The 13,537-nt window shown below is 40.0% G+C and overlaps 1 protein-coding gene across 6 annotated transcripts in view; it reads left to right on the forward strand.

The window, feature by feature from the left end:
• The first annotated feature begins 5,356 nt into the window (after positions 1-5,356).
• Positions 5,357-13,537, forward strand: part of clip2 (CAP-GLY domain containing linker protein 2) — a 41,387-nt gene continuing 33,206 nt past the window's right edge. For 2 of the 6 annotated variants that reach the window (XM_051401078.1, XM_051401079.1), the window contains exons 1-2: positions 5,358-6,077; positions 7,872-8,097. In XM_051401078.1, coding sequence (XP_051257038.1) covers positions 7,983-8,097 — 115 coding nt within the window. In that variant the 5' untranslated portion in view covers positions 5,358-6,077; positions 7,872-7,982. Of the gene's footprint in view, positions 6,078-6,247; positions 6,264-7,585; positions 7,605-7,871; positions 8,098-13,537 lie in introns of those variants that run through there. The other 4 variants (XM_051401075.1, XM_051401080.1, XM_051401077.1 and 1 more) reach the window with 4 other exon arrangements.

Raw genomic sequence — 13,537 nt, forward strand, 5'->3', positions numbered from 1 at the left:
GTTTGCAATCCTCTCACCACAATTCCTTCTTTGCCTGTGGTTCATTCTGGATAAAATATTATACATCTAATCTAATCCTGTTTCTGTACAGTACTGTAAAAGAGACCCGCCATAAGGATGTTACTGTCACCAGGAAAACCACAGTTTGAACAATTTAACAATTTAAAGGAAATTATTGAATATGTTAAAGAAGGTTCAAGACGACAGGAGGAAAAAATTGATTCAATGAATTGAAATTTGTCAGCTTTAGATCTTGAAAAGAAGAACAGTTCTGATACTCTCTGAGGAGGAGGGTGTAGTTTGTGTGTCCTGTCACTAGATGGCAATAATGAGCCGGTTAGAGGCTTTTTGAACTTCTTTATTTGAATCTAGGTCTGTGTTCAAACAGCAGATGGTAAGAGTAAAGCAGAGTGCTGGGTGCTGGGTTAAGGGACTTTAACCTTGATGTGATGTTATGTGATGGCTAATAGGACCTAAATATACACAATAAATAAAAAGCTGCATTGTGATTTATTCTTAGATAGTTTAAAATTTATTTTATTTCCATTCTATATGACTGTATGATTTGTTTTAAGATCAGTTCATCAGACCCCAAACTGTTGTATCACTCTAAAAGAAAAGGTAAAATCAGGGGCTTTTTTTCAGTCCTAATCCTGCAAAAAAAAACTCTGAATTTATATCATTTTAAAAATCCAGTGGTAGGAAAATATGACATGCCATTTTGTTGTTCTCACACCATTAGGGAAAGCACACATTCTCACACAGCTTCAGATGTAACACCTTCAGTAAACCAGCTCTGTGCCAATCAGCAACAAAATGTTAGAGATTGTATATTTAATTACTTAACAAACATGTTCAAACATGTTATTGGGTAAACACTATTGTAGCAATAAGGAAACAATGTCTTTTAGAAGTATAAGGCTCAGTTCCTGTTTTTAATCTTCCATATTAGTTCATCTGTGCTCTGTAAACACATCCATTCCACCTAACGGTAGCTTCAGGTGTGCCAAATCAAACACTGTGTGTGTGTGTGTGTGTGTGTGTGTGTGTGTGTGTGTGTGTGTGTGTGTGATCCTGTGATCCAGGGTCAAAACACACACAGAAATGATATTAATTTGTGATTTTATATTAATTTGTAATTTCTATGTTTTAATTTTTATGTGTTGTTTTTGCAAAAGATACTGGTTGGTTTTTCTTTTCTTCCAGAACATATTGGGGGAATGTGCAGAAGGGATTCAGATACTCAAATATGGACAATAAGAATGGACTGGAGAATTCTGAACAAGGATATGGTGATGTAATGTTCAGATTCGACACATCATCGACACACTGAGAGTCGACACTGCTGAGGAGCTGCAGTGTGATACATTCTTATGTCTTCTCTGATATATACATATTTGCATGAGTAATACGTCATTTGTATCATATTCTTTTTGTATTAACTGTTTGGAGAATGATGTTTTCTGTTATAGGTAAATATATGGGGACCTCAGATGTTTTCTTTTTTGTTGATGCTTAGGGATATTGGGGTCTAGGCAGGGACAGGTCCATTGGAAGGTACGATGGGTCGACCAGCCTGACTTTGGACATTGTTTTGATTTTATTTCCTGAGGTTTTCACATGTATTTGCTTAAACCAGATCTCTAAATAAATTGTTAAGATTTTTCTTTTAATTGATTTGGAGTACTATGTGTGGTCGCCTGAGGCAGAGGGGCCGTGGAGAATTTTCCTGTCTAGATTGTTTGATGGATACTTTGGAAAGAAAGTGCCGGATAGGTTTTTTGCCCTCGCACTCCATAAAGTTTCTGTATTGTTAAGGTTATGCTGTAAGAAGCATGTGTAGGAGGAATTGTTATTTTTGTCGAGTGTTTAAACATGTATGTTTTGCTTTTTGTTTTTCGAGACTTTATCAGCCTCAAGGGGGAAATATGTAGTATCTGAAGGCTTACCTTAAAGCTTATAAAGTTAAATTACATTTTGGTATGAGTTGAAATGATATTTTGTTACCATATGTAGTGTTAGAAGTTCATGAGGTTCAATGACATCATTCTTACTATGGAATGTTTTAGGGGCCTCTCAATGGCCTCTGAACTCTACTCCCCATCTCCCCTTTATACCTTACATATTTGGATTGAATCCAGATGTTTCTTTCCATTTTTGGAGTAAACAACAGACCTATATAAACCTATGTTCAATGCAAAATAGACAGAGTTGTTCATTTGGCTGGATGCTCTCCAAGCTCCGCGGTGCTTGTATTGATGCTGAACTTTTGTAATAAACCTTTAAATACAATCAAGACGGTGTCAGCGGACTTCTCTTCAACACATCTTCACATCATTGCTACTCAATATACAACACCCCCTCCTTTGTGACATATGTGTCATATAATTATACTATAATAATATACTGACTCATTTACAGAACTTTAGAGACCTCTAGTGGTCAATATTAAAAACTATACTGACACGTACCAACACTACTCTTAAGATATCAGTCTTCATAATCTGTTCCAAATGTGTTTTATGGCTATCAAATGTTATTAAAGATGCTTTGGGGGCTTGTTATGCCTTTATTTAATAGGACAGGGGAAGATGGACAGGAGAGGGGGGAGAGAGAGAGTTGATGACCTGCAGCAAAGGGAATCGAACCCTGGCCGCTGTGGTAAGGACTGAGGCACTCTCTCTGAGCTACCGTGCGCTCCCCATTAACTCATCTATCTCATAAACTATATACCATATATTAAGTATCCATATTGTCACCCTCTGTGAGGATGTAGGAGGTTGTGGGACACTGTCAGAAGGCCTCTGTGTTCCCTCCTCTGGCAGCTAAAGGGAGTGTATGGGCATGACCAGAGTGTTAAGTGCCCGGTTTGTGTTGTGGGGTTGATAACCACGACCGAATGCAGGGCACCAGCTGTAAGATATGTGTAAGTTTAGTGGAGGACAGAGATGTGGGCACACTACATTAATGCTTGCTTTATTATAATAATCATCACAAAAGTATGCATTAATACATCTAGCAGACATGGAGCAACATTAACATTAATCATATCTCTCATCACCTGAAAAATATACAGCTGCAAACAATTGTAGGAAGACATCATCTCTTCTTCTTGCATTCAAAATTGTACTAAAGTATAAGTACAACAGTATCAGCAAAGTACCAAAAGTAAGAGTAATCATTATACCGAATGGCCCATATGAGAATAATATACATACATAAATTAAAGTGTACATCACTTTAATGTTGCAGCTGATGAATGCCCCATCTTATCGTATCTTAACCTGTAATCATACATCCTAATTTATTGATTGATTGATTGATTATATTTTGTATTATTTATGTGAATCTGCAAGTATAGTACAATATTCAATACTAAATTGCAGTGGCGTAAAAGTATAAAGAAGCAGAAAATGAAAAGATTCAAGTACCTCAAAATTGTACTTAAGTAACAGTACTTGAGTAAATGGGGTTATCAGAGCCTTTCTGATGAAAACAGCAGCCTCCTGTGGCTGGAAACGGGGTTCATGAGAGCAGTGAGACTGAACCAAGCTGCATGCCATAAAACCAAATGAGCTGAAAGATGCTTAAATCCCCCCTAGAGCTGAGGGGAACTACAGAGATTGATAATAATTCTCTGTGGGTTCACCATAAGCAAGACCATTTACACCAATCCACTGTCAATATGTTAATACTGGTTACTTCAGCTTTAAAGGTCCAGTGTGTAACATATTATATGATAATATTCATATAACATATAGCTATAATAATAGTTGTTGTGTTTTACTCTACATGGAGCTTCTTCTGCGCTGGCTGCCACGTTGAAACGCCATATTTCTACTGTCACTTTTTGCTTTTTTTTCACGGGTTTCACAGCCACCGTAGTCTCTACCGGTTGGAACGGCAGGGTGAGGCGAGGGGGTTGTAATCTACACACCACTGCTGCCAGTTGCCGTTAAATCCTACCCACTGGTCTATTAAGATAACAAGATCATCCAGCGCGGCCTCCAGGGTGGCATCGTGTTTCGCTTAATATTGCCTTACTGTCCTTAACGAGGGGTTAAGTGCTGGACTATTCCAAGAGCAGTTGCCAGGCAACCAGTGGAGACTCCAGGAAGTGACTGCTCCCGACCAAGAAATCAGTCCATCGCATTGATTTTACACTTTTGTTTCAGAGCGTATTAAACTAACAACATAGACATATGAATTTATTATTATTCATTAATTAGTGAGCTTTAGAGATGGAGATTTTGTTACTTTTAGACACCAGTCATGATGCTCAGCTAAGCTAAACTGGCTGCAGTATTTTTTTATTATAACTTGAGTTTTTTCTGTTTATTTCATGTGCATTTTTCTTATCTGTTGATGGCGTATCTGAAGCTGCTGTTGCAATGTGAATTTCCCCAGGGTGGGATCAATAAAGTCTATATCTTATTATCATATCTTAGCAATATTTATACCTAAACCATCAGCGGGAAGCTATAAACGTGGAGCTATATTCCTTTAACTTTAACATTAATGAATGATCATCAATACAGGCTCCACAGACAAGCATGCAAAGCAAACTGCATTGACTTCCAGCAGTGGCATAGGGAGTAGAGCAGTGTGAGCAGTGCAGCAGTAGAGGTCTCTATTTCGCGGTACAACTGTCAAACTAGGGGACACTCCCAGGAGCAACAAGCAGACCAATCACAGTGTCCCCCTGGTTGTCGACTTCTGGGTCCACTGACCAATCCCAACCTATTAAAACCAGCCGGAAAAGCCTAAGAGATCCATATGATCTGGGTTTTGGCCCCACCCACAGTATGAGAGAAATATGAGAATGAATCGCCCACGCGTGTACGTGGGTTTCACGTGTTGACCCTGGCTATTGAGGGTGAACTGAGCAATTGGCTCTTTAATTCTTCCATACATACATACATGTTTCAGATGTGCCTGTAAACTGTCTACAACGTGCCCCTTGTTTGGGTGTCAGAGAACGCAGCACCAAACTTCAATTAGAATTTCATCTATTTAATGTTTCCTCACTTATTCATGAAAGTGCACTTGTGGTTTTGAGTGATTTAATAGCTTATTATGAACTATTATAAACCTATATTCAATTCGGCATACTCGTGATGTTTTAAACAGAAGTGCATTCGTGTGTTTTTTTAACTTTTATAATTGGTACGCCAGATGTTTTCTAATTGAAGAGGCACAGGCGAAGGCGGATAATGAACACTGGCAGCCGCTCATAAATGTGGCCTTTTATTGCGAAAGAAATGTTGTTGTGACGATTTTATTGATGCCGAATAAAAGAAGCAGCACCAATGATAGGGAATTGAATTGAGTCACGCTTTGGGAGTCACGCATTTTGACCGATAAGCTCGGGCCAGTTTAAAACCCCTATGCTTTTAAACGGAGAACGTCACGGGGATGAGCTAGACTGTAGTTTACTCTCATCATACCCCCAGGAGGCTCTGCTTCCCAGCCCCTTTGTTCAGTCTAGCCGGTGGGTTGAGTCAGAGGGAAGGCTGTGCTAACCCAAGAAATCCATTACCAGTGTGGGAACACCGACAAGAGCTGAGGAAGAGAGGCCCGGAAACAAAAAAAAACCCAGCCACGGTTACCGGGAGTCCGGATCGAGACCGTGTTTAAACCAGAGCCAGACAGAGAGAAAAGTTGGCTTTTTTTTTTTTTTTGAGTGTTGCTGATGCTGCGTTTCGCGTCGGGGACCGTCAGGACGTGTGTGCCGCTGCTCGGTGTCTACAAACAGCGATACATGTCGGTTATCTTCGCCGCTGTGGGTTGCTTCTTTTCATCCTGGGGAGAGAGACAATAATGAACCGGTAGACAAGCTGCTGAAGCCATCACCGGTCGGTTGCTGACACTGTGCAGTGGTTGCCATCCTCCGCCGATCCACGCTGACTCTCCCTTTCAGTTTCTGCTCAGCATCCATATTTGCATCCCAGGGAGTGGCAACCACTAATCCCCCTTTTCCTGGCAAGAAAATTGAAAGTTGTCTCCCCCACCCCCCCCCCCCCCCCGCCCCCGGGTTGTCGGACACCCCTCGGACGCTCTAATTTCACACAGAAAAGGTGAGTATTTTCCTGCATTAATGTGCTTTTTGTCCTCCTTTTTATTGTGTCATTTTGGGCCGGGAGGAGGAGGAGGAGGAGGAGGAGGAGGGGGACTCAGGGTTTAAAGTGAAGGACAGTCTGGACCACGTTGCCGCAGTAGCTACAACAATGGATCAAACTGGCGTTGTGTTACATTTTGTGGAGGTGCGCATTATCATCCTGACGCTTTTCCGATCCCGTGTGCACTCAGATCAGGTGTGGATGGGGAAATAAACGCAGGCCCATGTGAAGAATAGCTTAGGCCATATGAAAACCACAGTCGAGACTTAAAAGGCCTTATTTTTGACTTCTGTTATAAACAAAACCATCATTGTCGACAGCTTTAACAGGATTGATGGCTCTAATAAATGAAAACGTTTCCTCCATTATCTGGATTAGGGGTAAATATTATGAATAATGATTAACTAGCTATGCCTGAAAATGCTTGCTTTTCTTTCCTAATTCTCACTGTGTAGTTTTTAAAAACCAGATGTGTGTTGTTTATTGTAGGCTATAACAGCATTGTATCTTCTTAATGGCTTTTTTTTGGGGGGGGGGCAGGATTTGTAGGCCATGCTCCACTTGGGCACCGGCCTACATTGGCTCTGTCATGTTATTACTCTGTTGGAAATTGATAAGTTGAATGAACCATGGAGGAATATATGAGGCAATGGGATGCTATTAATAATAATAATAATAATAATAATTAATAATAATAATAATACACTCAGTGTGGCGAATGTAGTGGTAGAAACATTAATAACAGGCTTGTTGTTGGTGTCATGTTTTACCTTTAGAGGTTTCTGTTGTATTGTCAGGTGTAGGTAACTAGACAAAGACACAACTAAACTGTGGGAGTTCCTCTGTGCCACTACAGTTTCTGGTTGTTGGTTAATGAGATGCTCCAGCTCAGAGGCACTACAGCAGTGTAGTGTATTGTACCGAAGTGGTATTACAATTTTGGAATAGAGCCCACTTCTCATTAATTTCTGTTTTCTACCTCTAGGTTTGCTGTAATGAGCAGCCAACAACACAAATGGGAACACATTCGTAGCCAGAAATGAGCCCCTATAGTGCCTGCGTATTGGGAACTGTATGGTGGAGTAGCTCAGATTCCTGGATGTAAACAAATCCCAATGTGGTTTATTTGTTTTTTGTCGTTATACTTGGGTGTAAAGCAGGAGGACCAGGAAGATAAATGGAAGCCACATGCTGTAAAAAAAGAAAAATCACATCAACAGATCAACAACTGAGATTTTCTTCTAAGTCAGCGGTTTCGACATTTTTTCCGACGTCTTTATGGCCCAGTGCGGACATGAGTTAGGAGTAGTTCAACAACCAAACAGTGTTTTTTCCCCCTCTCAGATATGAGAAAAAAGGGAATAAAAGTCAGAAAAAATATACTTTTTATTCTGTCTCATCCTTTATGACCCCCTCAGATTCATTTACTCCTCAGTGGGGGATCCTAAGATGACACTTGAAAATGAAATGAAAATAACAAATATGGTATGGAAATCCTTTAAATACCTTTGTTCTGCTGTGTACTGAACCAACAGCTACAGATTTTATGCACTCTCATATATTCTTGTGCAAACCAGTTCTCAGTTGTTCTCCTTCGACAGTCTGGGCCATTCAGAGAGGATAGAAAGCTAGGTGACACATGAGCGTGCATCTTTTCAGATCACACCCCTCGCTCTGCATATTCACATGTGATTTCTGTTAATTGTTCCTATATTTATGATCTTCTTTTCCCCTCCTTTCTCATTCCGACAGCTAAACATGGAGAGCGAGAGCCGCCACTCCCACATCTAGTGCCTGATCCACAAGCCTTCATCACCCAGGAAGGAGCTCTCAGGTCCCGGCCGTCTCCCCTGCTACTGTAGAATGAATATGCTCAAGTCCAGTGGACTGAAAATCCCTGGCCGGGGGCCCAAGCATTCCAGCCCAGTGGGAAGGACCTCAGCGGGTGGAACTTCAAGCCCTGTCGTCCCTAAAGACAGTAAGTAACTTCCTCCTTCTGACCCTGCGGAAAAAAAATTGGAAGGAATTTATTCCTTCCAGTTATTCCTTCTCATCACCGGAAGTGGCTGAGTCCATTTATTTGCGTTAATGACTCAGTAGAGCACAGCTGCATTCGATTACTTACACACACAGAAGCTGGGAAGTGTTTTCTTTAACTTAATCTAACAGTGTATTTACACAGATCGCCACTTTTTCTTGTTAGCTCTTAGCAGTTTGGATGCACGCCTCACTCAGCATTTAGAATAATGTAGATTTATATATAAAACGATAAATAATCAGCCAAAAAGACTTAATGTTAATCTGATGCCTTGTGGTTTTAGGCAGTTTCTCTCTCGTGTAGTGATCTTTTAAAGCGGCACTCATCTTTTTTCTTAAGTGGATTAAATGAATGTAGGAATGAAGGAATGTAAAAGGGGGTCAAATCCACACAGAATCATCACCTGACTGTGTGACCTGTGGGTCAGAACCGACCTTCCAAAGGGTCCAATCCGGCCCACTGGATGACTTTGCATTTCAATAAAATGCACTGCTATTCCTGATTTCTCCTCTGGGCAAAGAAAGAATTAAAATACTGCATTGTTTGTTCAGTTCCAAAATACATGTGACTTAACGTTTTGTTTGAATTGCACTTATTTTACTTGAGATATCTCTGGCTGTTCATCGGCTTTGTAAATGGATGGTTCATTACTTGTGAACGTTTTCAGAATGTACTTGTACTTTTTTACACCAACAAAAAGGCAACAATTTGGAGGTGCTGTTATTTGTAGGTCATTATGCAATGGTTTTACTGGTCATATTAGGCTGTATGAACTAAAATGAGTTTGACACCCCTTCTCTAGACTTTTCTTATCGTCAACAAATTAAACGAGCAAAAACCACTAATACATTCCTACAAAGAGGTATTGTCTTTGTAGCCAAGGCCTGATATATATTACTCCCGTCTGCCACAGAGCTCTATTGTTGTCCAAAAACTATTAAAAACACATCAGTTAGCCACACTGTTGCACTGGCTGTTCCTTCATTAGGAAAGTATTGAAAGACGGACAAATGCACAGTTGGTTTTGGTCTCTTAATCAGATTTGTTGGCAGAAACAAAAATATACAATCACCAGCGTTGTCCGTTTATCAGAGATCTGAAATGAAAAGGTGAAATATGGACACAGTGACTGTGTTGAGCACAGCTTTGACCTTTCAGCTACTGAAAAACTGACAACTCACCAAAATTAGACATACCGAAAAACATTCAGAATGAAAATGACAACCCCTGCCTGCAAAAAGTAATCACAGCTGTTCTCACCCTCAAACGCAGCCGCACTGTTTATCCTCCCCAGTTTTAGCTCACATGACAGCCCCAACCCACCAGCTTCACACGCACGTTAGTTCTGTCTCTGCTAAATTACAGCTTCACTCCCAGCTCGGCGCAAACAGAACAGAAGAATAGCCGGCCTTATTTGGCTGATAGTGTGCTTGTTTCTCATTAGCATCAGTGTGCATGGGAGGCCTTTTTATCAGAGGCAGCTACAAGTGTGTCATGGTTCATGTTGACTGAGGAATTTCACGAGAGCGAGGGGGGAGAAAACAGAGCTGAAGCCATATAGGTCGCTCCAACACAGGAAGTGTTTCCTTTGCTGAACCGTATATCACTTCTAATTAGTTTAGTGCGCTACCAGCAGTATTTAATATTAAGTTAATGTTTTTTTTTTGTTTTAAGTGGTGAACCTAAGCTTTATAGAAGTCTGCTTGCATGTGAATTCTGTCCCACTCCAGTTCATAATGGTTTATATTATACCTATATATATATATATAAGTTGTGGATGTTAGATGAATGGAATGAAAAGGACTTTTAAATCCTTTTTGAAACTCTCCCAGAAATTAAAAATAAACACTACATATTAAGAGCTGTGTCATTAATTTGACACTTGAAAATGGGATCTAGTAAAATAATAATAAGATATGTGTTTTACAAAATTGGTTATGTCTGTTTATCTGCGGAGAGACTTAACTGAAAAGCTGCCCGACACATCTATAAGCATTATAAGAACCTTCTTTTCTGTGGTTTCTTAAAGCCATTTATAAGCATTTTGAAAGAGAATGAGCAAAAATTCATTTGAATTTGTTTATCTGAGTCAGTGTTTGGCCTGGAGGTCATCTTTGTGTCTCTCTGTGATCTCTGAAATCATCAGCCATTACCAGCTCAAAAAGCCTAATCCCTCAATGTGGCATGCAGGACCCATGCTTGTTGCTCAGGGCTCGTCAGCTGTCCATATGGGGGACTAGTGCTTATCTAAATTGATGCCTGTGGTTTAAACTGTTTGTTTCTACCATACATGAAATTAGTAGTTGGCCCACATCCTGTTTATCCAAAGAAGAAAATACACAGTCACGATGCACACAGTATTTCCCAATGGTGTAAGATCTGCATGTCATCTTATCAGTATAGACGTTTACATTACAGATACCCATCATTCATTTATAACCTATAACAGTATATTTGGTGATATATTGAATGATCTTTCTACATAGAATCAGAATCAGAATCAGAATGCAATCAAAGATATCTTGAGATTTAATTCTCACTGGTGATTGTATGTAATTGTATTACATTTTATGTAAATGTGATAAGGGATCATCACTCAGTGCTTTTTATGTTTAAAGGACACCCATAATGTCTTAATCCTAAAAGGAATTATGACTATCTATTACTATCATCTCAAACTCAATTCAAAATGTCCAATGCAGTTTTGAATCAAAAAGAGGATTAAGATATCTTTAAATGTGCTGAATGTAGTTGTATCCAGTCACATTGAAGAATTTCATCTAGTTATAATTTAAATGGAAATATCTTTCAGAGAGTCAAAACTGACTTATAGGTTCATTGTTATCAGTCAGAATGTAATTAGAGATATCTTAAAGGAGCAGTAAAAATGATGCTTTCTTGCCAAGAATCTGATAAGAAGATTGATATCACCCTGGAGCCAGCAGCCAGGTTAGCATAGCTTAGCATAAAGACTAGACTAACAGGCAGAAACTGCTCTTACTAATTAACAGATTATTCCTTTGAATGAAAGGTTTGACTGAAATCATGCTGAAAACTGGTCTGACCAATACTCAAGCAGCACCTAGATCACATGGGAGCCTTTATTGAACCCACCTGTTCCTTTTAGAGGTGAGACTTATTTCTGGTGTAAGTGTCTCTGCTCGTCTTGTTTCTAATAGGAGGATGCCTTCTATCCATTATTATCTTGATTCATTCATTCTTTTCAATGATATACCTCTTGTTACCTCAAGTTGGCTAAAAAATCAATAAAATAGAGATGAAGGGATTAGTTTCCTGCCCCAGATAATCTTACCACTGACCTGGCCTCTTACTCCAATCTCAACCCACTGTTTGTTGGTTTTAGCTGGGAAAGATTGTGAGAAGGGGCCACTGTGTCGGAAGTTGGCAGAGTTTGCTGAATTTTAAAGAACTGCTTCGGCCTCTGGAGAGAGCTGTAGTCAATGAGTGAACAGAGGAACGTATCCGAGCCTCCTTTCTAGCCGTGCCACCTCTCGTGATGTGCCACGTCTCCTGTGACCTTGGAAGCTAGTTCCTCAGCAGAAATATCTCAGTCGCGGTCGCCGTGGGGCTGTTGCCTTTTTTGGAGATGTACAGTTTCAGCTATTTGTTTCTCTCTGGAGTCCACAGTCCTCGTACAGTATACACCTGCAGTCCCTGCACCCCAAAAAGCCAATTTCTGTAATCCCACTAGAACCTGCATTGAGTTATTCCTTTTTAATTCAGAGCGTGTAAGCATAAAGTTGCATATCTACACATTCAGCAGACGTGGAGCAATGCTAGTATTTATTCAGAGCTCCGTTTTGCTCTCCACTTACTCTTATCTGGCTCTTTCTCTGGCTGCTAAATGCTCAACTATGCTTAAGTTTGTAACAGTTACGCCAGGAACACGCAGGAGACGGACGTACCTCGATAGGTCACTTCCCACATGAGTGTGAGCCTGGTTCGGGCACATTTCTCTGCACAGGTCAAAAGGTGATTCTGCTCCTCTGCTCGTTTCTAATCACACGTACAGCTGATCTTTATAACAACCTCATGAATTATGTGTAAACAGGGTGTCACTTGTTCTGCAACAACAAAGTCAAAAGTGATGATTGCAAGGAGAGGCCTCTTTAGGAAGTGAGAGCTGGGTTTTAATCCTCCGAGGGTCATTAGGAGAGACCCCTTTTACTTTACGCATGCTCATTTGGTCCTTTGTTAATACAAGAATGTGCAGCTTTAAGATGAACTTAAGATAAAAGACATCAACACATTGCAGTATTGTCCTTAATGAGGGGTTATTAATATAGATTAGAGCAGCTTTAGATTAAAGCTTATAGTGGGATAACAGCAAGAGCCTGGAAAGATGGCAGAGAGGTAGATGACATGCATAAAGTCCTGCATAAGGACATTTAGAGTAAAGTGAGATTGCACATAAGAAGAAAGCACAACATTAAGAACGTATCATGGTCTCTTATTATGACAGCAGTTCTCTGATTTCGGGAGGTTTGAAGACAATTGCTCTACGAAAATTTATAAAAATGTTCACAAAGGGAGCTGCCAGGAGGAGATCTTCTATCATGGTGTATGTAATTTTATAGCAAGATTTATATTGGGATATATTGAATTGGGGGGGGGAATCAAATTGAGACACTTACATAGGCAGAAGGAAATATCTGTTTTCGACTAATCCACTAAATGAAACCTGACAAATAGATGCATCAGTCCTGTAAATCCAATATTCACATACATTAAATCAGTCCGTCATTGTATTTGCAGCATTGCCCACAATGGCCTGACACACCCAGTGATGTTAAAGGGAGACCTACGTCATTATTAACACCACAATTTGATCCTCTGATGTTTTCAGCCCTTTGTGTGTGTCCCATAATAGCTATTTCACAGTTGAATGGTGAATTGCCTGGTAAGACTGCATGCTGAATCTGTAGGTGGTATACATTATAATGGCTTAATAGCAACAGTTGTTCTGTAACTTGCAGTCATTATTATGTAATGACAGTACAGTCCTTTTAAATAATGTTACTAAAAGCAAACTCACTCAAACAGTAGTGGAGCTATTTATCTAATTTAGCTGTTTACTGTCGTCTTTCAAGACAGCCCTGGTATGCTTTGTTAGAAAACTGCAGCCTTGTACCACAAAAGCAAGGTTAAATGGGCATAGAGGGACTAACCTGTGAACTGAATGGCAAAGAAGGTAACTCACAGCACAGATCTCATGCCTAAAGTGACAGTGATTTAAATCAGTTTTCTTATGAACCCTCTTGCTTGCTCCATCACTCATCTGCAACCATCCCTGCCAAAATCTCAGAAATTCCTTTGTCGCTGTCCCGTAGACAAACTACCAAACCATGTGAGTCCATGT

This window comes from Dicentrarchus labrax, unplaced genomic scaffold (assembly GCF_905237075.1).
Source record: "Dicentrarchus labrax unplaced genomic scaffold, dlabrax2021, whole genome shotgun sequence".
Classification (NCBI taxonomy): domain Eukaryota; kingdom Metazoa; phylum Chordata; class Actinopteri; family Moronidae; genus Dicentrarchus; species Dicentrarchus labrax.